Source organism: Mycteria americana, chromosome 1 (genome assembly GCF_035582795.1).
Source record: "Mycteria americana isolate JAX WOST 10 ecotype Jacksonville Zoo and Gardens chromosome 1, USCA_MyAme_1.0, whole genome shotgun sequence".
NCBI classification, from domain to species: domain Eukaryota; kingdom Metazoa; phylum Chordata; class Aves; order Ciconiiformes; family Ciconiidae; genus Mycteria; species Mycteria americana.
The window spans coordinates 191,496,615-191,524,101 of NC_134365.1; the positions used below are offsets into that span (position 1 = coordinate 191,496,615).

Consider the following 27,487-nt stretch of genomic DNA (forward strand, 5'->3'; position numbering starts at 1 on the left):
GTCTCTTCTATTGTCTTTTCATCTTGGGACACTTTCTTTGACTTGTTACCTGTTAAGAAGTTTTGACATAAGCTCTTTTGTGAGCTTACTGACAGAGAAGGGAGAAATATCTGCTGGTGAATTTTTTTAAATTTAGTTTCTGGGTTTTTTTCTAGCTTTCTTAGGTTTCTGAGAGCACCCTTTGCTATAATTTTATCTGTACAGTTCATTGCCTTTGTTTATTCATGTTATCTTGTATATATTTCACAGGGTCTTTGCAGTTCAGTATGTTCTTTGGACTTTCTCAAATTATTAATTGGTGCTGTACTGAATATTTCTGTAACCCATTTAGGTCCTGCTCAGGTTCCAATGATGTCCCCAAATGGTTCAGTGCCTACTATTTATGTGCCTCCTGGATATGCCCCACAGGTATGTCCCTTCATTTGATTCTTATTTTATTTCTTTTCATGCAAATTATGGGAGTAGAACCAAAATAGCTAATTCAGTAAATTAATGTGTCAAGTTTCAGAGTCACTGTGGTCAAGCAAGTAAATAAGGGGAGATGTCCCATAGTATCTCTGTGATGGGAGACTTCTCATGCTGTATATGTGCCTGTTTAGTTACATATTAACTACTTGCATGACTGTAACAAGCACAATTCCTTGCTGAGTTCAAGATCCTAACATACTCGGTGCTTTCTGAACATAAAATACAATCATGACCCAAATAGTTCATTATGTAGGACCTGTGCTGAATTCTGGGTTAGTGGATGTTTTCTTTTGGCACCAGTATAATTTTATATACGTACATAGTTCATGTCTGGGAAGTGCCCTGCAGATAAGGTGTAAAACAGATCAGTTAGAAAAAGTGTAACAAACAACATGGAAAAAATGTCAGCTGTCCACTAGGGATAAATTATTGTATAATACATGTTTGCACAACTTACCTTAAAAATGGGGCTCTGCTTTTCTGTGCTGTGCGATTCCTAATTTAGATGCCTGAAAATTAAATGTGAGCTAGATAACCTGGACATCCTTTAAAGCAGATTAAAAGGATGATTCCTCTTGGCTATTTTTGACACCTGTATTATAATGAGGTGTATGGCCTACTAGATGGTGTCTTTTTCTTTCCCTCAAGTATAGAATGAGCCTAGGGGTTACTAGGTCAGACCTGGAAGTTAGAGCAGATGAATACCACTCACCATAATGTAAGTCTTTCTCATTATGTTCTGTTGTTGTGACCAGTCTACCTCGGACTCAGCATGAACCTCATGGTGTGCACTGAGAAGAGAGTACAACACGTAAAATGCAACCAAAAAAACCCACAGTGTCTAGTAGGTGTTACACAAATTATCTGAACTGCATAAAAAGTTGTCCTCTAGCAAAAGAAAAGGCTGTTAGGTTAGGCAGGCTAATGCTCTGTGGTTTTACCTTTCATCTGTTGAAAGCTGGCTGATAAGTTGATTCATGCATCCTTCATAGTTGAGTTCCCAAACAGGCAGAAGAAAAATGAATTAAAAATAATCATAAAAGTCCATTTATCTTTAGGTCATAGTAAAAAGTCTTGATTCCTATTAGAATTCATTTTTAAAGAACTGAAAGAATTTTTGAGGTAAGTGAAATTCTGAATTTTACCACATTTCTTGAGTACTTCAGTTGATGAAGTACTTAATGTTTAAAGAGTTGTGTAACCTCTGCCAATCTGAACAATATTTATAAAATGAATTTATCCTTCCTTTGAGGACAACTTGCAGCAGACAGGCTGAAGGACTGGGCCTTGCTGGGGCATGCTCATTAGCTTTTCATTGGAGCTTGTTAGTGCAAGCAGGTGGTGTGCTAACACAGCGCTCTGACTTTTGAACTGAAGGTGCCTCACATCTATCCAGCTCAGAGTACAGGTGGAATGAGCTCACGTCTGCTGTTTTCATCTGAGTAGAAGTATCATAGTCCAGGAAAACCTGTAGTTTATAAGGCTTCTGAAGTATTTACTGCTGACAAAACATACCAGCTCTTGTGGTTTATGATGGAAGTTCCTGTTACAGGCCAGAAGATTGGATAGTAGTCTTGCAAACAGGAAAGTCTAACGCTATTGAGCTAAGAGTTATCCCAGACTTAATGCAGTCCCAGCAAAGTAACTTAATGGTTTCTTCAGGCATAGTATATTTTTAAATGTCAGCAACTGCAGATGTATTTTGAGAGAAGTTGGAAACCAGCTATATGGCTAAAGCCATCAGCCTGGAAGAACAACTTCAGCATAACCATCTTTTGTCTATCCATTTTCATTTAGTTCTGTTATGCCTCTGCTTGCTTCAGTTCCTGTTTGGCAGTGATACAGCATACTGTTTGCTGTTAGAAGTTGGGGATAACTACAGAATAAAGCATATTTATTTTTCTTACCTCACATAAATAAAAAGCAATTCATAAGTTGACTTACTTTTCCCTTCCTCTTCTTTTGGAACTGTAGTTGTGAAATTCCGAAAGAAAGCACATCTTTATTCATCCTCTCTAAGCCATCTATATTCACTGTCTGAAGTGAGTTTTCCAGTCATGTTTGGTTGGTTCACTCAACCAAACAGGCCTGTGCCAGAACTGCATGTTTTGCTAACACAATTAGGATGATTGATAGCTTGTTTACTTTTTTTAACTTAAAATTATATAGTTGACATGATGCTTTTACTGCTTTTTGGAGGGGTTTTATCTGTGTAGTTGCCTGGTAGAGGCCTACCATGGAGTTGATGTTTAATTTAGAGGCACAGTTACAGACTTGTCAAACTCTTCATTTTACACTGTTAAACTTAAGGTCCCCACTGCTATGAATTGGGTATCTATTTCTGAGTTACTTAGGCTGTTAGCAGACCCAAGAAAACAAATAAATTATAAACTACGCAGCCTGTTTTTTTATGGAAGCTGCTTCTTACATAATCTGAATCTGCTCATAAATTCATGACAAATTGCAATTTTTTTTGTGTAAGCAAAAAGGACTTAAATAATTAAAACTATGTTTCAGTGTTTAGAGAATTTCATCGGACAGCAGAAGTTCTAGTTGTATTTACTGCTGTTAATATATCCTGCCTTTAGATACCACACAGCTGTGGTTGCACAGATATGAAGAGTGTTGTCTTTAGTGAAATTACTCTTTCCCAATAAGGGGCAATTTCTGTATACTGAAAATAATCAGCTTGTTTTTTGAAGTCACGCAGTATTTTAAAGCTGTGTTCACTTGGGTCATTTATATTAATTTCCAGCTCTCTCTATATATGCAAGTAAGGTGGGATCAGCTCCATTGTGTACATACTTTTATGTGTTCTGAATGTTATTGCATATGCATAGAGATCTTCATTCTACCATTACACCAGAAGCATACAGCTGTGTCTACCTAACTGTCTTTCTCAGTATAGTAGTGAAGTTTTGAAACAATTTCCTAGACCACCCTCACTTATCTTGCATTGGTTCAGCTAGCAGGATAATTTTGGGGTGTACAAATTAGGTTGCTGTCAGAGAAAACAAAAGCAGAAGCTCTGTTCCACATGTGCCAGATGCACACCAACCCCTAATGGAGATATGGTAAAACCAATGATTGATTATCCAAGCAGCTTTCTGTCATGGACTTGGTGGAAGTGTTCACACCAGGGCATGGGACTAAATCTAGCCAAGCATAATACCCTTAAGCTTAAACAGTGGGGTTGAAAGCAGCTTGGCACTAAGTGCTTTGATCTATTGATGTGCCTCTGCTGCACCAGGTTACTCATTAGTGTACTTGTACGTGTCCCCACCTCATTTCAAATGTTAGTGAAAACTTATGTCATAGGGTTGCCTTGTCCCCTGCTTTTGAATGTAGTCATGATATTCCAGATTCCTTTCTTCTTCTCTGCCTTTTCCAGATAAATGTTTCATCCGAAAACTTATATTGCAGTCCCTGCTGTGGCATTATTTTACAGGATTTTACTAGGAAGTGGAGAACACTTTATTCCTTGGCATCCCAGACACGAAATTATCGACACCACGATACATACAAGTCAAATTATGCCAAGATCATCTCTAGATATTACCAACAGTCATGTATTTTTGTGAATTTACCGCTACTGATACAAACATCTGGAGAGGATTGTGATGCCAGTCTTCCCTGCCTGTGATGCGCTTCAGGGAGGAATCCCTGTTTCTGGTCCAGTTGATGACCAGCCCTTGTTTAGTGAAGAGCATTTTCTGCTTCAGTGCTTTGTGCCTTTGTGCCTGCTCTCCACCAGACCCCAACATGCTACAGACCCCAGATGTGCTACATGTACTGTGCACAGCACACTTCAGCTCCCTGCATCTTAAGTGACCGCGCTTATTCTCATCATGGGATTGCATATGCTGCTTTTGTTTCTTTGAACCTCTAGCAACGTTGCTAAGGGCTGCACTCAGGTCCCCCAGGAGAAGGCTGTCCTGTCACATCTCCTGTTTGCCTTTTTTGCACAACAAGCCTCTTTGCACACCAGAGTCTGGCAGAGGCTGCCACAAAGGCCCTGGTTTTCTGAGTAGCATGTGGCTTCCTTCAGGGTGCAAGACCTTCTAACGGGGGGGTAGGGGGGAAATCTTTTTAAAAACTACCTTGAGTTGTGAAGGAGTCTTGAGAGGGCTAACTACCATCCTGCTAGGTTTTTTGCTTTAACAGCTTGATGCAGACGATGGCTGCTGCATGCCAACAGGTGCAGTGTAGCAAGTGCCTCCTGGGTTACTGTTGGTGGACTGAGTTGGGCACAGAGCAAAGACCAGATACTGTTGTGCCTTTTCTCTCACCATTTATGCAGAGTGAGGTCTGTCCACCCATCAAATCACTTCTAGGGAGCAATCTAGTTGTTATAGTATAGAACAAATCCTAGGAGCAGTGCAGCATACAAGCAACGTGAATGAGGGTGGAAACAGGACCCTCAGGAGAAGCTAGGCTCATGCCATAAATATACCTCGTTGTTTATAAGATGTTGTTACAGTCAGATTTTTTTTTAACAGTATTTTTCCCCATCACATTGCAAAATTAATGGCATTGTTGCAGTTAATACACTTAAAATAGATAGCCCTTTAATTGTCCTATCTTTTTTTTCTCATGCTCTTCTGTTTTCTTTTTTTCAAATTTAAGGGTTTTACTATTCCTAGTTTTGTTTAAGTATCTATAGAAACATACCTTTCAGACTGTCATTTCTCTTTTGGTGCATGGTCTCTCACTGTACAGGTTATTGAGGATAACGGTGTTCGAAGGGTTGTGGTGGTTCCCCAGGCTCCAGAATTTCATCCTGGTGGTCATGCAGTGATACACAGGCCTCCACATCCCCCACTGCCTGGCTTCCTTCCTCTTCCAGCCATGATACCCCCTCCACCACGTCATATATACTCACCTGTGACCGGAGCCAGTGACATGGCAACGCAGTACATTCCACAGTATCACACCTCACAAGTATATGGGGATCTGGGTAAGTAGCTTATTGAATATTGCAAGTTCTATCATGGGAACAAATGCTCTACTTATTTCCAGCATCTGTTATGCTGATGTATGGGCTTTGTCAAGGAAGACTTATAGCTTGAATGGGAGCTATAAACAAAAGTTTTACGAGGATACCAGTCTTGTTTTTATTGAAGCTTATTATTCCAGAAGTTATTTACATTAATTTGACTTGTCTATTCAGTGATCCATTAAACATACAAATTATTTCTTATGTGTATCAGTTATAGATTTGCCCAGGAAAGCAATGCAGGAAGTGTTTGTAGCGATTCAATTGATGCCTTCCCCTGAGATGAAACATTTAAATTCATACCTGAGCACTGTTCTGAGATCTCATGTCTTGCAGGTATCCTGTTTGAAGCATGAAATAGGAGTTCTTAGTATTGATTATGAAAAAAAAATTGCTATTTTTCATAAAACTCTATGCATTTACTCCAATGTCCGTATTGAAGTCCAACTTGAGTAATCAGGTGCCACCAACTTAAACTTAATACTGTAGTTGAAGTTGTCTTTGGTAGTGCTGTTGACATCTGCCTTTAATACTGTTTAGTGGCAAGTGTATGTGTTTACTAACTCAGGGGTTGGGTTCTTAGATTAATATTTACATTTCTGGTAGACTTGCTTTTCTTTAGATAAACTTCTGCTATAAAGCAGGTGCGGACCTTGAAAGACTTTCAGAGAGCAGTGCCAGGTTGCTGTTTTTAGAGAAAGAAGCTAGAAGCTATGGAGGGGGAGACTAAACACAGCTTTGTCATGTCACTGTAGATGCGTAGATTCTCATTGTTCTGTGAAGCTACTAAAATCATCTAAGAACGTCCTCCATGTACTCACTGTGCTTAAATAGTCATGATGTACAAAGCTGTCAGATAAGAATATACCAATGTCTTGATCTTGCTGGGCTTCTTAGTGTTTCTGTATTCTGAAGCTGTACTTTATTTCTTCCTTGCACTACTTTGATAACACTACATTATTTGATGCTCTTTGGGTGCTTATTTATAGTTTTATTAATTTCTTGGTTTCCTGTACATGGCAGTTGTTTGCTTTTAGTTTGCTGAGTTAAGAGATTGGTGTATGATAATTAAATGCATAAAAGACAAAGGATACTTCTTAATGGAATGATATTTTTTAGATTTTTGCTGCTAAGTTATATCCCTTTAAATATGAATTCAGTGATAATTTGCTAAACTGCTAATGCAAAACAAAAATTGATAAAGTGAGATTCTTTGGTTTGCTTTGTTTTAAATATGTATGTAAGGTGTCCTTGGATTTAGGGAATTAGAGGACTAGGGATGCTTTAATTTGTTACATATTTGCTACAGATTTCGTATTTAATTCTGGACCACTGACTTTGGCTATGGCTTTCAGAAATCGAAGCCCACAGTTAGGCTCCTATATGAGGAATCTGAATTTAAGGGGATGTCGTGGTTTAACCCCAGCCAGCAACTAAGCACCACACAGCTGCTTGCTCACTCCTCCCACAGTGGGATGGGGGAGAGATTGGGAAGAATAAAAGTGAGAAAACTCGTGGGCTGAGATAAAGACAGTTTAATAGGCAAAGCAAAAGTTGTGCACACAAGCAAAGCAAAACAAGGAACTAATTCACTCCTTCCCATGGGCAGGCAGGTGTTCAGCCATCTCCAGGAAAGCAGGGCTCCATCATGTGTAACAGTTACTTGGGAAGACAAATGCCACCACTCCTAACGTTCCCCCTTCCTTCTCCTTTCCCAGCTTTATATGCTGAGCATGATGCCATATGGTATGGAATAGCCCTTTGGTCAGTTGGGGTCAGCTGTCCCAGCTGTGTCCCCTCCCAAATTCTTGTGCACCCCCAGCCTCCTCGCTGGTGGAGTGGGGTGAGAAGCAGAAGAGGCCTTGACTCTGTGTAAGCACTGCTCAGCGATAACGAAAACATCCCTGTATTATGAACACTGCTTTCAGGACAAATCCAAACCATAGCCCCATACTAGCTACTATGAAGAAAATTAACTCTATCCCAGCCAAATCCAGCACAGGGGAAGAAAAACCCAGAAGCGCTTAGAGCATGGTAGTTCTTTAACAAGAGCACCTAATCTCTAATGGTAGTGAAAATCAAATTTCTAAATAGTCACAGCTGATCTAGTAGTCCTCTGACAAATTTTCTGGGAATTAAGCTGATGTAAAAAAAAAAAAAAAAAACCAAAACAAAAAAAACTGAAAAGTTCTCTAGTTCTGTGATTTTATCCTTCTTGCAAGGAAGTTTTTATTTGATCTTGTTTTCTGTACTTTCTAGCATATAAGGAATGACAAATAATGAACTTCATTCTTCAGACTGAGTGATCCAACTTACCTGAAAATGGACAAATTCTATGCTGGTTTTGAAGGATACATTTTTTTGAAAGCTTTCATAATTTATCATAGACAGGGTTACACTGAGGAAAGAGTTGGTACCATGTGGTAGACTTTTAAGGTCTTGAGTCAGTAAGGTCTTTCTAAGCTTAAAGGTGAAATGGTTAAAAATGTTAGAATTGGACAGAAAAGTTCACCAATCTGCAGTTTAAATTTTTCATTAGTCTGGTACTGACTTTTTTCCAAAGCCACGTTCTGACTTAGAGATGGGACTTTGGTGATACTGCAGCAATGCCTTGGGTTACTGTGTACAGGTATAGTGTACTTACAAGACCTAGCCATACTGTCTTCAGTTTTTTAGTGTCTTTCCATTGCCCTATGCTTTTGTGGGGTTTTCCCCTGTTGATTTCTGCTGAAACACCTTTAAAGTAATAGAGTTGTAGTTGCATTCCAAAATGTAGAACTTCTGTATTTTTTTATTCAGCATTAGAGCAAACCTCTTCCCATGTAATAAAGTAGCACGTTTTTCTGTGTTGACTTTATCCTATACCTTACAGCTCAAGGAAGATTACGGAAACATTTTAAGAGTAATTTTTAAGTAGAAAAAAGATGTGGGAAGGAAAGATTACACTTTCTCCCCTAACATGTTGTTCATGTCCAGTTAGTGTATATTAGTTTACCTGCTGGACACTTCAGTTTTCCAGTAGGAGTAGAGATGTAATTTTACACACAAGTGGGCACTTCACGCACATAGCTTTTTTTAATAGATTTTTAACTACATTCTGTTCTTAGTGATTATTTTTAATTTTTTTCTTCTTTACTTTCATTTAGATACTCTGCCTGCTCATGGAAGATCCAACTTCAGAGATGAAAGGTCTAGTAAAACATATGAAAGGTTACAAAAAAAATTAAAAGATCGACATGGAACTCAGAAGGATAAGTTAAACAGTCCTCCATCGTCTCCTCAGAAATGTCCTTCTCCTACAAGTGAACATAATGGACTTACAAAAGGACAGGATGCAGCTGGTATAAGCACAGGTTCTACCAAAAGCAAGTCTTTGGGTAAAGGAAAAAGCAATTCTCAGACAGACACAGAAGTAGAAGGTAAGTGTTAACAAAAATAATATATATATATGTAGTGCAAGTCCAGTGTCTGGCTGAGCATAGCATTTGTAGATAGAACGCCACACTTCGACAATCTTGAAGTTGAGTAGTAGTCCATAACTGCCCTGACTTACATAGAATGGAGTTAAGGGCAATTGACCCGCTCCTCATATTGGAATGATGGGACTAAGAGAACAAAACTACTGACGTGCAAGTCTCCATGTAGATTTGAGCAAATCTTATTAGTCATACTTCAAAACACTGTTTAAAGAAAAATCTGTGCTTTGTCCAGAGTTATTGGTGCTTACATTTTGAGGAATCATTGAATATTGATGGCCTGCTTGATATTGCAGAAGACATGGAAAGAAACAGGTGTCTGATACAGGAAACCTACATTCAACTTGTTAAAGAGGAATATTTTTTAACAGAGATACTGTTGTTATATGAAATTCACATAATGCCTGTCCCAACCAACTCATTATTGAAAGGCCTTTGTAGAAAAAGACAGGTCCTCACACTAATCGGTGTGAGTTCATGTTTTCTAAGACTACTGTAGAGAGTGTGTTTATTATTAATACCTTTATTTCACCAGAAATCTTGCGATCTCATAAATGGACTGAATTCACTCAGTCGTGGTCATACAGTCATTCTTGAATCTGATGATGTGTCACTAGGCAACTTTCAGGTCACTGGCATAGCACTTCAGATTCAGAACAGAACGTCAAAGACTTGTCATCAGCCAAGTAAAATTTTCTGAGAATAGGGAGTTGTAACTAGTGATGCTGAGGGAAACAAACCATGATTTTTCTCAACTCATTGAATTTTGCTTTGAGATGATGATTTTGTGCCAATGTGTATTAGATTGCTGTATACCAAAAGGAATGTGAAGAAAGTATGTCTAACTAAGACCAGGAAGTCTCAACCTAAAAGAACTGTTTAAAGATGTGTCGATGTTACCCTGTGAAAGCTTAGTGCCAAAGGACACCTTTGAGATACAACCTGAATTCAGAAGTTGGGAACTGTTGCTCCAAACTTGAATGAATACTTGTCACTGTAGTTCCAGAGTGGCATTTGTCTTGGCTTCAGTTTGCTTTCTGTTAGTTGGTATTTGTCTGTGAGCTAACTTTACCAAGGCACAGGTGATAAAATGCACTGTTGCTTACATATGTTATGAAAATTATGTTAACAGTTCCTTAGAACTATTTTATATGAAAAATGGAAAAGTCCACTTTTCAAAATTATTTATTTCAGGAGATATTTGGAGAATTATATACTGTGACTTAGACTTGTGATAACAAACAGAAGTTAGAAATGCATTTAATTAGTTATAAACTTAGAAAAAATAAAAGAAAAACAAAGCCTGATAAAATTCCTTAAAAAACATATGAAATCTATTTACAACTTTATATTTCTTTCTAGTTTAAGGCAGGTTATGTGAATTAAAAATGCCTGGCCACACCTTCAAAACTGAGTAGCCTGTTCACTTACACTATTGAGATAATAAAATTTTAATATTGTGTGAGAGAAGGCACATAAAACGCTTCTCTATAAACTTACTGAGTCCTCTGTAAAGCTCAGCTATACCTTCAGCTGAAACAAAACACCTGAGATTCTTTCCCTGAGATGTAACTGAAAGCTAAGCTAAAGTTTTCCCTTGCAACTGAGTGAGGCCAACAGTGTTACCAGTAGTCCTCCACATGATGTGCAATAACGTATTTAAAGTACTGCAACTTGACTGTGTCTACATCCAAAGAGAAATCTATAGGAGATAGCCAAGAGCTTAAGTTCTCCAGAGCAGTAGTTTGTTTAAAGTCATACATTAAGATAACCAGACTTTCTGTATTCCATTAAATCATACAACAGATTTAAAATAGGTTTTTATGAACAACTTCTTTGGGACCTTTTTTGGTTTTATGTTGCTCTAGATGAATGCAAGTTGGCAAGGTGTTCTATTTTATACATGCTTTATTCTATGCACAGTTGTTGAATTTGAAGAGCTATTTCAGTGTAAAGTCACTGAACAATATTCATGGGTACTTCTTGTTTGCTTTGATTTTGTTTTTTAAGAAAAGGATGAAGAAACAAAAGCACTTGAAGCGCTTCTTTCTAACATAGCCAAGCCAGTGGTAAGTAAATAAAGCTTTCCATAAAATAAGAATATATCTGTTGCTAGTTTATACAGTTACACCTCCTTTTCTCTCTCCAAGTTGAAAGGATCTTTAACGTCCCGCACTAAAGAAAACTCGCTTAACTTCCAGTCACTGAAATGTAAATGACCAAAGTAATTTTTAGTATATTAACATTTATGAAGCTAAAAGTGTCTTGGTACTTAATATGTGGAATTCTTCTTCTTGGCCACTCCGTGTAATCTCAGTATTAACAGAATTATAAAAAATATAGAAAGAGCTTGTAACATTGACAGTAACATAATGATGATATTTAACATCATCTCTTACTGTAAAACCTGTTCTCAATTTCTTGTAACGTTGTTTAATTTTAACTGTTCAGGAAACAATTTTACACACTGGGTATCTCTAGGCATGAGAGATACCTGATGAGGTTTTGCAAATTTTTATTTGAAAAGTAAAGAAAAACTATGGCAGATTTCTCTGAGAATCTCTGGCACCTCCAGGGAAGAGGGACATAAAATTCACTGAGGAAGGTGACTGTCAGCAGTGGGCTTCTGACTTACCTGCTTAACAATCTACCAATTTCTTTTCAGTTTGTAAAACTGTAATTCATAACCTCTGTGTAGAGACTCTTTAAAGCACTGTTGCCAAATTTAGCAGTTTCTTGCATTTTAGAACAGACCTGTGTTCTTGGCATTCATCATGTGGACCTTCCCTGGTCCTAACCTTTCTGTGAGGATTTACACAGCTTTTCTAAAAATCTGCACCTCAATCCTCAGTCCACCAGCTTGCTTGAGTGAAAACAGTCTGTGTTCCTTATTGTAAACCACAAAAAGTCCATGCAACTGAAACTCCAGGAGGAGCTTGCCATGGGTTTGTCCAGTCAGCTACTTCCTCCATAATCAGGCACTCTGCTTTTCATCCTTTGTCAGTCCTCAGCTTACTCATGCTTACTCACACATGCACACACACGTGTCACATAACTAATAAAGAAGAGAAAACTTATGGAAGGAAGGACATGCAGAGAAAAGAAGATGAAGAAGGAAAAAGGGTCAGATGGAATGATCATCAGACTTCCAAAATTGCTGTTCATCAACTACATACCTTCTCCCCTTCACCTCCCAGACAACCTGACACTGGTTTTAGTGCCCCAGTCTTGATTCTTGTTTCATAAGTTGCATTACAGGCTGGTGAGGAGAGGCTGAGAGAGCTGGGACTGTTTAGCCTGGAGAAGAGAAGACTCAGGGGGGATGTTACCAATGTATATAGATACCTGCAGGGTGAGTGCAAAGAGGGTGGAGCCACGCTCTTTTCAGTGTGCCCAGTGTCAGGACCAGAGGCAATGGGTACAAGCTGAAACACAGGAGGCTCCCTCTGAACATCAGGAAACACTTTTTTACTGTGAGGATTACTAAGCACTGGCACAGATTGCCCAGAGAGTTTGTGGAGACTCCCTCTTTGTAGATAACTGAAAAGCTGTCTGGACATGGTTCTGGGCAGCTGGCTTTAGGTGACCCTGCTTGAGCAAGGGGGTTGGACCAGATGACCTCCAGGGGTCCTTTCCAGCCTCAACCATCCTGTGATTCTACTGTGCTCCAAGGGCTGAGCAGGGATTGTAATTACAGAGGATGTCCTGAATGCTTGGTATCCTGCTGTGTCCAAGCATCAGAATGGATTAACATGTCTTCAGTGCCCCTCTGTCTTTGGTGGCTAAGCAGCATGGCCATGGAACCTATCTGAATCAAATCCTATAAGAAAGGGTTGAGAGAGCTGAGATGAAGAAATGGAAAGGAGTTAGCTGATCCTAGCTGTTGCTGTGGTGTAGATAGTAGCTGGGACAGTCAAGTTCAGAGGCTCTTAACAGGATGACCTTGGCGATTGGAGCTAGTGGAGGGGCAATAAAAAGAATTTTTGGAGAAGAAGCTGGGACTGAAAAGAAAGCTTAGAGAGACTAAAGTGTGGGGGAGAAAGGAAGTGAGAGGAGAAGAGACAGCTCTGACAAGGGGCATAGGTCTGAAAGATAATCGAGACTTGAGGGATCCTAAAATAGATGAGTGTAAGATGGGAAAATGAGACCAGGAATAAACAGAATAGTAGGTGTGAACTATTGGAAGAACAAGATGGAGAGCAAGTAGCTTTTCTGTTTGTTATTTTTACAAGCAGACTGGTAATGAAAGGGTGATGGGAGTCAGAATGTCTTGTTAGTAAGACTGAGAGTGGTGGGGATAGTGGGCAGTAGTAGCAAGAGACTGAAACTGCCTGAGCAAGATGACGATTGGTGAGACAAGGATACCAGAACTTTATTGAGAGACTAACGGGCTGAAGTCTGGGGTGGAGTAAACAAGGAGTACAGACTGGAATGAGAAACTGTTGATTAGAACCAGACTTCGAGAAGCTGGAGAGAAAGGGTCAGAAGGGGTTATGGCTGCAAGAAACGAATGTAAGTCTACATCTGATAGCACTGTTTTTTATCCAGGACCTGGAATGTAATCCAGCTTTCCCACATCTCATCTTTCTTCTGACAACAAGTACTTGCAAAGTCCTACCAGCAGATGTTTTGTTTTGCTGCCTGTTGTTTCACTGCCCAGCTATTCATCTCATCTCCACAGATGTTAGCAAACACCTATTGCTATCACTGTTAGATCAAGCAGTAGAGACTTGTGCAGTGGATCTAAAGGCTCCAGGCTTGCTGTAGGATGATGCTAGAAAGAATTTAAGGGAGTCATTTGCTATTAAAAAAACACACATAAAGAAATAGAAATAATATACACACACACACACACATTCTAGGAAACTATGCATCAGAATCCTGTTAGAAGAATTCTATTCCGTTCTGAAAGTGAAGCAGGAAAGATTTCATACTAATGCTGGTTCATTGTGTTCAAGATTACAATTGCCTTTTGGTTTTGTTTTGTTTTGTTTTTTTAACACAGCAACATGCTGTTCTTTCTGTATGGTCCCTGCCATTCACTGTACAAAACATACCTGCTTTGGGAATGGATCAGGGCTGTGCAGCTAAAGGGACTGGTGTCTTTGACCCCTTTTGACTCTGAGTCATGAGAGTCTGTCCCAACAAGGGAGCATGTGCCTAGTTTAGCCACATACTGCATCAGAATGGATGCAGAAACAAATTTTGCTGCAAGGTTAGCTTACTGCAAGATTGTGCTGTCACTGGGGCATGCTGGCCAACAGTGTTCTCGGCAGCCCTCAAATCATGAGTGCCTGCTATGTCCTTCTTAACCTTGTGAGAATGTGGATGATCCTTTCTATCCTGACTAGAAGTAGGGGGACCAGTTCTCTAGGCAGAGTATGCACAGTCCTCTGCCAATGGTCAGGGCATACAGGATGCCATCCAAGTCTGGGGTGTCAGTGGCTGCTTTGCCAAGGGGAATGACAGCTCTGAGCTTCCTGGGGTGGTTAGAGTGAGACTGTGAGAAGTATGAGCAACAGGTGGTGTCTTCTGCTGTGTTGCTAATGACATATGAAAAAGCAATGGAGTGCCAGTACTGTCTTGTTTTTCTTTCACTTCCTTCCACCCTCAACACTCAACTGTCCATGCCTTTTAGGTAAGCACACTGTTTCTCCTCCCCACCATGTCCTTATTTGAACGTCATTGCATGTAGCTGTGTGCCTATGAGCGATCTCTTTGCAGACCTCAGAAGACATCACAGGCTTAGGCAGTAGTAGTCTGCTACAGACTAGACAGTGTACACAAGGCAAAAAGCCAAGCTTCCAGCACTTGGAGAGGCTTATGCTTTACAAAGGCAAGGGACTGTCAGGGTTGTGGGTGGGTGGAAGACTAGCTGATGTTGCAGCCTGGGGGGGGAGTGTGACATGATAAGAGAAAGGGAGGCTGTGTTACCTACTTAGGCCTTGCAGGATCAGAAGCAACCCTCCCACAGTTTCTCCAAGGAAACATTTTCCTCACCCTCCCGCAAGTGAACCAGGAGATTGTGGTTTTTCACACCTTCTGTTTGTTGTTCTTATCAGAAATATTCCTGCAGGTTTTTGATTAATGTTTTGCTTGAAGCACTCACTGTGGGGCTTGTGCCATTATGCTCTTCTTGATGGATCATCAACACCCTATTCCCTGGTTGAACTTCAGTGCTGGCACAGGCAATACTGGATACTGGCTGTAGTGGTAGTCATATGATCAGATGATCATACAGGTGCTGTCCAGTACAGTGTCCATTGCACCATATCCTGCTCCAGAAAGCCCGGAGTAGTGCTGAAGGCTATGACTTGTCCTGGGCTGTTCCATGTCTTAATGGCCAGGTCCAGGGCGTGCACATCTAAATCAGGTGGTGGGCTCCATGGTGTGCTTTCATTCACACATCTCTCTCAGTTCTGTGCAGTATGGGGCACATGAGCTTTGCTGCCTCCAGACTCCCATTAAGTGTTTTTATGAACTTGTTCTCATTTTCTCAAACTTTTGCCTGTATGGATCCCCCATCCTTTCATATATGGCAGTGTTAAGTCAAGTTGGTAACATGGTACTGCCACCAGATGACCCTTCTACTTAGGGAGGTCTTGAACTTTCTATACTCAGATGTAAGTTGGAGTGGCTATGCAGATTGCACCATGCTGATTCCTCAGCGTCTGAGCATAGTCTTCACCAGCTGTCATGTCCATTAACCAAATAGCAAAGCAAGCAGAAGAGAAGACCTGAAAAGGCAAAAGCAAAATCAAGAATGGAGCAGAAGGCTGAGTATTTAATAAGGAGAGGCAATAGGAACTCAGAATTTCGAGAGCTGGTTATATAGCATGTAAATCCTTGGGAGAGCATCATGTTTTGTGGTTCATGCACGTTCTGCGTATGCTTGCAGGCTTTTAGAAACTGATGCACCTCACTCACCGGTCAAAGTACCTTGTGTCACTGTCTGAATGCAATCCAGTTTGCACATGCTAAAACTGCTTTTTTGTTTGACCCAAATGGCAAGTGTAGTATAGTTAATGAGGAGATTCACTTTTGCAAGCTGGACTGCTAATGAAGACATGCCCATCTCTTAGTTTCCTCAGTGCTAGGGCCTGATTCAAGTATTGTACTCTGCTTTGCAGAAGCACACAGTGCTCAGAGCTGCAACCAAAATCAATTGCAGCTGCTTGAATAAGCATGCAAAGTAGTAAGTAATGCCACGTTTTCTGAAAAAGCTGTTCCTGAGTGTCTCAGGACACCTAAGAATAGTGGATTCTTCTGATCTTAATCTTTGTTCTTCAAAAATACTTTTTTCCTCCTTTATATCAGAGAGGTTTTTTTGAATATATGCTAGTGTTTTGTGCTTCAGAACTGACGGGAATTTCTAAAACTTTAGTAATTATTTTCCATAATAGAGCTCTGGCTAATGTTCAAAAAGTCAGGTATTGGGATATTATTGAACATCAAGGATAAAGGACAATACTGAATAATCACTTCTTAAGCAATTGGTAGTTACTGTCATATGCTTGCATCATGTGAAGCTGGAGTTTTGTGTTAAAATAGTATATGCTGATGTAATCTAAGACTCCCATAGTGCATATACACAATAGAGAAAAGTTTTTTACAGGAAATCTTCATTTTAGCAATTCTTAATCTTTTAATACTTTGCTTTTGTCCCTTTTTAATAGTCTTGCAAGGAAAAATATAGCTGGACCTGGATTTGTCTTTAAGAATCATTCTCTTAGCTGAAAGTTAAATCTGAAAAGCAGTACCAACGAGCAGTACTCATTTTATAAACAAGTTGAAAAGGACTTAAATTACATTCTCTGATTCTCTCTTGTCAGTGCTTGCAGGTGTGATTTTTTAAATTTTTTTTTAGCAACTGAGAGCGGTTGAAAATACTAGATGTGAATTTACTGAAAAGTTCCAGAACTTTATGAAATATGTAACATCATATAGAGTGTAGGTCCAGAAGAAAAACCTTGATGTTAGTCCCACTCCTACTGCGTCTCTTCTTTTTGTCTGATTACTGACCCCTCACACATAAGCTGTATTTCTGGGGACCCCATAGTGCCCCACCCCCGTTCTCTGGGGTTGCAGAAACAAAGAAGGTAGCAACTTCAGGGGGATTCAGGTGTATGAGGGACAGGGTTGGAAATTATTTCCAGTATTTATACCTGCCAAAGAGTTAAGTGTTGTAACTCTTGTTCTGTTCTTCTGCCTGTGAGCACCTTCTTGTAGGCCCTCAGGTACCTGCCTCTTAACGCTTGTTCCGTAAGCGGTTCACTCCCCAGTGCTCCTCGGCAGGGCTTACTAGTTTAGGCTTGGCTTCTTGCAGCTTCCTGGTTTAATATGAGTGTACATCACTGACAAGGCACCAGTGGTTTAACCTGACCACCTGGTTTATTGCAGACCACTCAGTTTCACTGGGCACCGTCTACTGGGCCCAGTGACTTTGGTATGGGTTGTAAAATTTCTAGTCCAGCAACAGAGTTACAGAAGATGGATACGGATTTATGCCTCGTTGCAAATGCAGGATGGAAATGACTGTTAAATGCTTCTTTCTTTCCCATGTTACATTTTACAGTTTTAACTTCTACATCCACGAATAATAGAGCAGTGCCTGACTTAGAGATTTCCTGATAGGGTTTTTTTTTTTAAATATCTATTTGTCTTTAATCCTGTTATCTGGTTTTGTTTCATTGACTCTTTTAACTCCTCCTGTAAATTCTGTTAAATCATAGTTTATTGGCTAACACATTTCTTCCTTTTCCCCATATGCATGTGTGTGCCTGTGTATCTGTACAGAATTTATATAGTTTTTATACATTACAGCTTTTATGCATCATAAAGATGTCCTTAGTTCCCAGTTTCTGCGAATCACTTTGCACTTCTAATCATGTTCAGTTCCACTGACTGTTACTTTTAAGCTTCGGCAAACTGGCCACAGCAAAGCTTCAGCTCTTTATAATATTCTTTAGTCACATACTCTGTTTACACAAAGTAAAACAACCAGAACAACCTACATAGTCACTGATTTTTAGCTTGGTACATAATACTGCTTCATTGTGTTTATAGTTACTGTGTTAACAGTTGTCATCCATTATATTAGAAGTCTTGTGGAACGTTTACAAGAGTTGACCAACAAACATAGCCCTGGGGGAGTAACTCAGGAAAACAGTTTTTCATCCAGAGACTTAAAGAACATTTCACCCTGTTCTCTGTTTACATTTGTTGGTATATAACGATTTCCACTAATACTCTGGGTTTAATTTTACTAGTCAAAGTCCTGTGAATTGTCTGTTACTCTGTAGTCTGTAATGTTGTCTTTGATCTCCCTCCCACTCTTCCTTCTCTCTCTGTCGTGAACAGTTGAAACCTCTAATCTTCTAATGTTCCAATAAGATGTAATGCCACCTTTCACTCATACGAACTGCATTACTTCTCCGGTGTAAAAGGAAATAGGCAGACTAAGATGTGTCAAGAGAAATGTAATGTCAAGTGTATAAGCCAGTTTGACATTAGTAAACCATTAGATGGGATATTATGTGCAGTTCTGGGCAAAGCACTAAAGACAATAAAACAGTAGGAGATGATAAGAACAGTCAGAATGATCAGAGATTTGCATAAGTGAGGCAAGACACAAGTCCTAACAGCCTTCAGATACATAAGAAACAACTGCAGAAAGGAAGGGAAGATCTAATGTTCAACTCCATGGTGGCTAGGACAAGTAGGATTAGTGGGTAGTAAGAAAGATACTGCCTGGACATTAGAAAAAAAATTCAACTGTTAAGAATCATAGAATAGTTTGGGTTGGAAGGAACCTTTAAAGGTCATCTAGTCCAACCCCCCCTGTAGTGAGCAGGGACATCTTCAACTAGATCAGATTGCTCAGAGCCCTGTCCAACCTGACCTTGAATGTTTCCAGGGATGGGGCATCTACCACTTCTTTGGGCAACCTGTTCCAGTGTTTCACCACCCTCATTGTAAAAAATTTCTTCCTTATATCTAGTCTGAATCTACCTTCTTTTAGTTTAAAACCATTACTCCTTGTCCTATTGCAACAGGCCCTACTAAAAAGTCTGTCCCCATCTTTCTTATAAGCCCCCCTTTAAGTACTGAAAGGCTGCAATAAGGTCTCCCTAGAAGACCTTCTCTTCTCCAGGTTGAACAACCCCAACTCTCTCAGCCTTCCTTCATAGGAGAGGTGTTCCGGTCCTCTGACCATTTTTGTGGCCCTCCTCTGGACCCGCAAGACAACAGGTCCATGTCTTTCCTGTGGTGAGGACTCCAGAGCTGGACACAGTACTCCAGGTGGGGTCTCACAAGCACGGAGCAGAGGGGCAGAATCACTTCCCTCAGCCTGCTGGCCACACTTACTTTAATGCAACCCAGGATACGATTGGCTTTCTGGGCTGTGAGCACACATTGCTGGCTCATGTCTAACTTTTCATCCACCAGTACCCCCCAAGTCCTTCTCTGCAGGGCTGCTCTCAATCCCTTCATCCCCCAGCCTGTACTGATACTGGGGGTTGCCCCAACCCAGGTGCAGGACCTTGCAGTTGGCCTTGTTGAACATCAAGAGGTTCACATGGGCCCACTTCTGGAGCTTGTCCAGGTCCCCCTGGATGGCATCCCCTCCCTCAGGTGTGTCAACAGCACCACTCAGCTTGGTGTCATCTACAAACTTGCTGAGGGTGCACTCGATCCCACTGTCTATGTCATTGATGAAGATATTAAACAGTAATGGTCCCAATGTGGACCCCTGAGGGACACCACTTGTCACTGATCTCCATCTGGACATTGAGCTGTTGACCACTACCCTCTGGATGCAACCATCCAACCAGTTCCTCATCCACTGAACAGTCCACCCATCAAACCCATATCTCTGCAATTTAGAGAGAAGGATGTTGTGGGGGACCGTGTCAAAGGCCTTACAGAAGTCCAGATAGATGACTTCTGTAGCTCTTCCCTTGTCCACTAAGGACAAGGTAGCTAAACACAGGAATAGATCATCTTACAGTGGACTTACTACTCCTGGGGTATAGTAGGTCCTCCAGGAAACTACACTTCTTTACTTCAGTATGCTCTGTCACTTTCTGCAACCCAGTAGGGAGGGATTAAGATTGTCTGAGAGGGAGCTTTTACCACCCCAGATGCTTCCCACAACTCCAAAGACTTCCAGAAATGCTAGAATTGTACTGAGGTGGTTGTAGTTAGTGTTAGTGTAGTTTGTGACCACATCAAGATTATAGTGGAATTTCTCTTACCAAACTTTGAATTGTCTTTCCAAGAACTTCAGTGGGTAATCTTACCAGGATTTGATCCCTTTGAGGATGTGATGTATAGTCCTGTTAGTATATAAGGTCTTAGTGACATTATTTCCAAGACACTGAGGCTCATCTTTGTTTGATTTTCCTCCTTTCTGTTTGTCTGTTATCAGTAAGTCATCTTCTCTCTGCTTCATTCTTGAAGTTGGCCCAGTCAGGTTTTTAGTTCAGTAGATTATAGCAATTTCAGAGCACCCGTTGTGAAGATAGCATTTTGATTCTGATACTCTGGTAATAGATTTCCAAAAGCAATTATTCCCAGAATAGATATATATTACAGTCATATTGTAAAACTAGTCATTTCATATAATGAAATGTGTTTTCAATTCTCTTATGAAATGATTGGAAATAGTAGGCGGGTGCAACATATAAACCACAATAGCAGACATGTGCAATATTAATGGACACCTATAATTTTCTAGATGGCTTCTGTAACGGATTCTAAAAATTTGTAACCACATGCACGCACCCGTGCACTCACCTACAGAAATATGGGCATCCTCAGCCCCTTGCAGCACGTGTGGGTTTCAAGCAGCACCCACTCTTCTGGGAGTGTGGGTGCCCCTAACTGCACGTCTCCTTTGGGAGATGTGGGTGCTTTAACTTTGCATGTAACTGTGTTATTCCCTAAATTCTGTTGTTCCCTACAATCTGCTAATCCACAGGCCATTGAGAAAGCTCTCCACCAGGTCACATGCACCCACTCAACCTGTGGGTCCCTGCCTTCTGCACCACAAACTGCTGTCCCACCAGCTGGGGTGCAGCTACACACAGCATCCATCAGGCCTGGATGGAGGTGGCAATGGTGGCAGGGCAATTTCTTGCACTGTCAGGCCAGGTTTTGATCATTGTTCTGTTCTGCTCCAGCATCTTTTATCCCTGGTACGAATTTTCATGCTGCTTTTATACTTCTGAAGCTGATTCTTTCTTCATTTCAGAAGTCTCCTTGTGATTCCCTGGTTACCATGTAACCCACCCGAGGGTCACCGCCTTTAGCACAAGTCTGCTGGGGCAAATGCTTCTCAGACAGTTGGAGTTGTTGCATTCACACACACTGTTTATGCTCATATTTCTGTCACACCAATTGTTATCCAGGCCTTTCTGCAAAGAGTGGCCTGTGCAGGCAAGCATCACCACAGGAATTCTTTAGGACATTGTGTGTGTGTGTGTGTGTGTGTACCTTGTGAGCATGCCTTCATTGCAAGTGCCTGAGCTAAAAATACGTTATATGTTGTAATATTCTGTTTGCTAACAGACTAGATTCGAGCCTGAGGTAGTTGTATCCCTATTAATATCCTGATCAAAAACAATTTGCTGGGATAGTTAACCAAATAGATTCTAATCTAATGGGAGAGTCTACTTGTCACAGTCATAATTAAATGCCCAAAGCAGTTTCTTTATGTACCTGCTACAGTAATGCCAGTCATTTTGGAGAAATTCCTGAGCTTCTGTACGTTTCGTACGAAAACCAGGTCAGAAAGAAGGTATTAAAAAAAATCACAGTACAGGTCATGTAAAAAAAAATCTGAAGCATTGTCATTCAATAAAACAACTGATGCACAATATATGCTTGCCATCTCTTGTGCTTCGTAAATGATACAGTCATTTTTATGTAGCCCACTAGGTGGCATTTGCAACTTAGAAGTTTGTTTGCACTCAAGCCCTGAGCCCTAGGATTGCAGTTTTCTCATGACACTTCTTAGATTTCCAGCTTGATTTCCTCTGTAAAAACTAATTAGTAGCTATTAGATCAGCATAAATACTCTGATATGATAATGCTTTATGATTTTATTCTCTTTTATTTGGTCGTACATGGCAAAGCAGCATTTATATATAATAGCATTTAAATAGCAGAGGTCTCAAAGTTGTATTTCTACAGGTATCAGACATTCAGGCAAGAACAGCACTGCTTATGTGGTCCCCTCCATCCAGTGATACCAGAGAAGATGCTGACAAGAATGACATATCAGATGTTTATACTTACGAAGTGATGATTTCAAATACAGGAAAAGATGGAAAGTACAAAACTGTATACATGTAGGTGTATTTAATTGCTGCTGTATTTTATTTAATTACTGTTGCATTGCATTATGTGGCTTAAAACCTCATTAAAAATTTGCCCGTTGTCCAGAGATTTAAGTAATAGCAGTTTTGTGCAACTTCTCTTTTGAAAAAACCTACTTTTTTCAGTAGAATTGGTTCTGTTTTATTACTGAAGTCTCTACCATGAATTAGAATGTAAAGACTTTGTTCTTAGATGTTGGACGCATGTTTTAATATCACTTAGCTGTATTTCAACCAGGTGCACTAGAAACTATGGGTTCTCAATTAGTGAGATATACACGAAGTGAGAAATACAAATTGTATTTGTAGTTATTTACTGCAGCACATGCTTCTGCTCCCGGTGAGGTTATCCCTCCCTTCCCTGAAAATGCTCTTGGTAAGAGACAGTCTTAAGATATGAAATGAAGTAAGTAGATCCACACAGAACACAACTCTAGCAGCAGCAAAAGAAACAAAACTCTTCAATTTTTTCATTCCTAATGCAATGGTTTTCAATTGTTTTTTTGCAACTTGGAGAAATATAACAGATAATTTACCATTAAGGGTGTAGAGCTCTCTAATAATTATAAATCTTTGTATTTAGCTAGTTTATCTTAGTCACCTTCCATGGATTTCTTAGAAGCAGTTGGATATCCCTGTCCTAGAAGCTTAGAGGAAAAGAAATGAGCTTTGCTAACGTATGCTGATGTCAGTAAAAGCAGACTAATAGATGTCACTGAGGTGCCTTTTCTGTTTACTGGTCTCTAACAAGTAGGTACATGCAGTCATTTACAGTTTTAGATAATCGTTTTTGCAAGGCTGAACTGAGCTCTAAAGGCCCCAGTACTTCAATGTTTTTTGTGTAATAAAATACGTGTGTACACATGCAGCTGATCTTATTGAGTAAAGAGGAAAATAATTATTTTTTAAAAAACCCAAACAAACGGAACAACAAAAAAGACCCAAAACCACCAGGGCAAAACAACAGGAATCAAGTGCGAGAAGCCCCTAAAATTCAAAGATAAATGTATTTTCATTTTACTATATTTAGCAACAGAAACAAACTGTTAGCAAATATATTTTTTAGAAGGAGTGTTAGGTGGATGGGTTAGATGATGTGTGTCTTTTTATAAATGTATGGGATTCTGAAACAGTCTCTTAAACCAAATCATATCTCTTTCCAGTGGAGAAGAAAATAAAGTTACTGTAAATGATCTCAGGCCAGCAACTGATTATCATGCAAAGTAAGTATCTCCTCCTCTATTCATTAAATTCAGTGGAAATGTTTTAAAAGTTTTGTTGGATCTGTGTATTTGCATAAGTCTTCAGAGATTCTGTACATCTCACCCTCCTTTGAGTCACAAATCAACTTTTTTTGGCGTAGCTGACCACTCAGTCCATTTTGGAAAACTGTTGCGCCTTCATCCAACATCCATGCTCTTTACTTCTCATGTCATGCCAGAATAGTGACATTTTTCTGCCCTTTGAGCCAGGCACAGATGATGCTTGCTTTCTCTGTTTCCCAGAGGCAAGCAGAGGGAGGTACCTTGCACAGGAATATGCTCGCTGCTGACCACCTGAAGGTCAGGTTATGTGGCTTTCGCTTTGCTCCAACAGACCAGTGACTGACCCGATATGCATTACTGAATGTGCCCCTAGCTCAATGTAATTCTACCCTTCTAGCAGAATTTGCTGCTTTGCGATGTCCTACTGAAGAAATAGCATAGGATTGGGAAGTAGTTAGGTGGTGTTCTTCCCTCCTTTTTTACATATTGGAGGGTTGTCTTATTTCTTGGTTTAAAAAAACCAGCATGAATACAGCAGTTTATAAATATATAACATTGTGAAGGCAGAAGTGAAGGCCACCTTAAAAGTACTGCCTTTTCAAGAAATAATTGCAAGTGGAGGGCGCAACTTTTCAGAAGTGACTGAATGTGCAGCATGTGAGGGATTTGCCTCTCTTGACTGTGTGGAGAATGCCAAGACTCCTGTGTACTGACCAGGGAACCAATTTAGAGGCAGCTGGTCGGAAGCACAGGGAACAGAAGTGTGTCTGAGTAAGGATCCAAGTCAGAGATGATGTGCCTCTTTCCACATGAACTTTAGAACATCAGCAGTAGGGAAGAGGAGGATTTCTGTTGTGTAAGTCTCTTGATTAGCATTTGCTCACATGGGAGAGCTATGTTCCTGGTCCTTGGTGTGAGGGGGTCTGTACTTCCTACTACTGTTTTCCAGGGTGTTGTCCTGGTTGCTAAACTGGAAGTAAAAGAGGGTTGATCTCTTCTTCATCACACACCTCATTTAATTTGGGCCACTATATGGCCTGCAGCACAGGTTCAGGAGAAGGGTGAATGATAAATTGACTCAAAGCTCTTCATATGCAAGTGTTTTTCCTGTGATGTTGTTCCTGCTTTTAGTAGTGTTTATGCACTTTGCCCAACAATGTTTAAATTGCAATTGCATGGAGCATAAGGGTCAGAGCCTAGGAATTTTTTTTCCTATGTAAGTCCTTTTTTATCAGGCTGCATTCAGATTCTTTCTTGCTTAATTCTGGTCATTGTAGAGAACGCATGGGAATAGGTGACTCAGCCATCTAAGCTCTGCCTGAACTAGGAGTTAAACAGAATTCTGCCAGTGCAAACACTGCCCAAAATGGTGAAGACCAGAAGGACTGAACTATGAAGATAACTGACAAATTACATATTTGCAACTGTATGCAAGCACAAAAAACTTTGTGTGCAACATTAGTCACTGTTCAAATGCCTCCCTCTCCCTGTTCATGAAATCTACAAAGCCAAATTTCCTGTGACTTGCTGTTCATGCAACAGAACATGAACATGTAAGGACTTTTGCATCTTCAAAAGCAGGCCACACAGGTCTTATACCAGTGATCAGAGGGAAGGTTTTTTGGGGGTTTTGTTTTTTCTTTCAAAGAAACAGGTGAATCAGAAGAAAGTAGTGTGCAGGTTCACCCAAGGAGGAGACAAGGCATAGGTACACAGCTGAGCTGGGGGAGACCAAATAATAATCCTGTATTTAATTTTGGAGAAAAGCTATTAGAAAAACAAACCATTTCTCTTTGAGACAGAAGCAAGAATTCACTCTTCTGAAGTACATGGAGAGCTAATTGATAGCCTTCCTAAAGGAAGGGACAGGGTGAACAGAATCAGCAAGGTATTGAAGGAGTGCAGAAGGTACTCTGAAAATATATCAACAGCTTCATTGTGCTCATCTGCCAAAAGCACTTGCAGAGGAATAATTCTTCATAGTATCAATTAATATGTCTACAACAGATAATGAGCCTGCAAGTTGTTACCATTATTTCCCAGCCAAAGTACAGACAGATTTCAAATGTAATTGTGAGACTAAAGCTGACTGATGGTAATGATGTACATCCAAAGTAAAGGACTCTTTTCTTTTGCATTACTTCTGTTGACCAAGGTGCTTCCACCAGTTATGTATTCATAACAGTGATGATAATGAGGTAGCAAGGCAGTAACTTAATTCTGAATACTCAGTTTTTCTTGGAAGCTGTATATACAGATTTTGAAGGAAAATTATATTGGCTCTTTTCCACTTTAGAGTCCAAGTAGAATGCAACAGTGTAAAGGGGAGCCCTTCAGAAGCAGAGAGTTTTACCACAACAAGTTGTGAACCTGATGCTCCAAATACGCCCAGGATAACGAATAGGACCAAAAATTCTCTTACTCTGCAGTGGAAGGTAGGAATTGTTTAAAAACCTTTAAAATGAATGTTTTAAACTCTTCAGATTGTTCGGGATTTGTCAGTAAAATACCAGTTCATTGAAACGGAAAATTTTTGTCAGACGTGCTAATTTCAGTCACAGTTCTGTGACTGGAAATACATGTACTGGATTAATTGTGGACTTCAGTAAAAACAGAAGGATTCCCAGAAAAGCAAGGAGCCTTTGTAGATAAAGTTACTGAGTTCGAATGAGAAACAGTTGTTCGAGTTCCAGTCCCCTACTGTACTGTGGAACCAATTTCTTTCTCTTACTGAACGTAGGGTTGTTTGGGCAAAGCAAATGAAGCGGTCTGGAAAGACTGAGATTTGAGCAGACCTGCAGTCTAGCTGCTCAGAAAAATACTGTAGCACTGCTGCCAGAATTGTTTTTCAAGGTCTAAATTAAAAAACAAAACCATAAACATGATACAAGCATTCATTGGATGGAGACTGAACTAGGACTGTCTTGGCAAGTGAAACAGTCATATAAGGGGAGCATCATTTGCCTTCCACTGGTCTTGTCATGATTTGACCTATACAAGCATTTTTTCTTTAAGTGGTCTTGTATCCAGTTAGAGCTCTAATTTTCTTCTTTTCCTGTTGCAGGCATCTTGTGATAATGGTTCTAAAATCCACAGTTACCTTTTAGAATGGGATGAAGTAAGCAAGTTATTCTATTTTATTTTTAATTTTGTAGTTTTTTAAAAAGTAGTTGTGTGTGCACATCAAGTTGTATGAAAATTATGACTTCTGTCTAGAGGCACATGACAAATATGTAATTCCTGAAGCAATTATGAAAATATGGTTATTGCCCAAATTTTTTCTTGGGGAATATAAAATAACAGGATCTTAATTACATGATTCTGCCACTCTTAATAGTGGCTTTTTCACTTGTAGTCCAATACTTCTTTCAAGAGCTGACACTGAAGGATCATTTTGCTGTAACAGTCCTTCATTTGTACAAAGAGGGTGGATCTACTGTGCTCTTGCAAGCATCTTCCAGTCCCTACCTGGACAGCTATTCTGAGATGGCAGAGCTGCAGAAGCTCCATGGCTTTTTCCTTCCAACCCTGTGGAGCTGGGAAATGGAAAGGAAGGAAAAAAGCCTCTAATTCAATACATATGCAAAGTTTCATATACTACTACCTCACTATGTGGGAGATTCTTGAGTTATGTTTCATTTCAAAAAATGAGTTTACTTCATGTTTGTGTTACTTTAATTGATGGATGCATATATAATAGGGTGAATAATGTGATTAACTTATTCCTTTTTAGGGAAAAGGAAGTGGAGAGTTTTGCCAGTGTTATTATGGCCAACAGAAGCAGTATAGGATTACTAAACTATCACCAGCAATGGGGTACACCTTTAGGCTAGCAGCCAAAAATGACATGGGAATGAGGTAACTATTATTACTATATACATAAATACGGAATGCATATGC

The 27,487-nt window shown here is 39.9% G+C and overlaps 1 protein-coding gene across 5 annotated transcripts in view; it reads left to right on the top strand.

Annotated features, from left to right (window-relative positions):
- The window catches only part of FNDC3A (fibronectin type III domain containing 3A), a 128,313-nt gene that overhangs the window by 67,837 nt on the left and 32,989 nt on the right, over window positions 1-27,487 (top strand). For all 5 annotated transcript variants that reach the window (XM_075489646.1, XM_075489634.1, XM_075489640.1 and 2 more), the window contains 9 exons: window positions 332-408; window positions 5,188-5,425; window positions 8,611-8,883; window positions 10,951-11,009; window positions 22,138-22,295; window positions 23,486-23,545; window positions 25,884-26,022; window positions 26,652-26,705; window positions 27,321-27,445. In XM_075489646.1, the coding sequence (XP_075345761.1) occupies window positions 332-408; window positions 5,188-5,425; window positions 8,611-8,883; window positions 10,951-11,009; window positions 22,138-22,295; window positions 23,486-23,545; window positions 25,884-26,022; window positions 26,652-26,705; window positions 27,321-27,445 (1,183 nt within the window). The remainder of the gene's footprint in view (window positions 1-331; window positions 409-5,187; window positions 5,426-8,610; window positions 8,884-10,950; window positions 11,010-22,137; window positions 22,296-23,485; window positions 23,546-25,883; window positions 26,023-26,651; window positions 26,706-27,320; window positions 27,446-27,487) is intronic.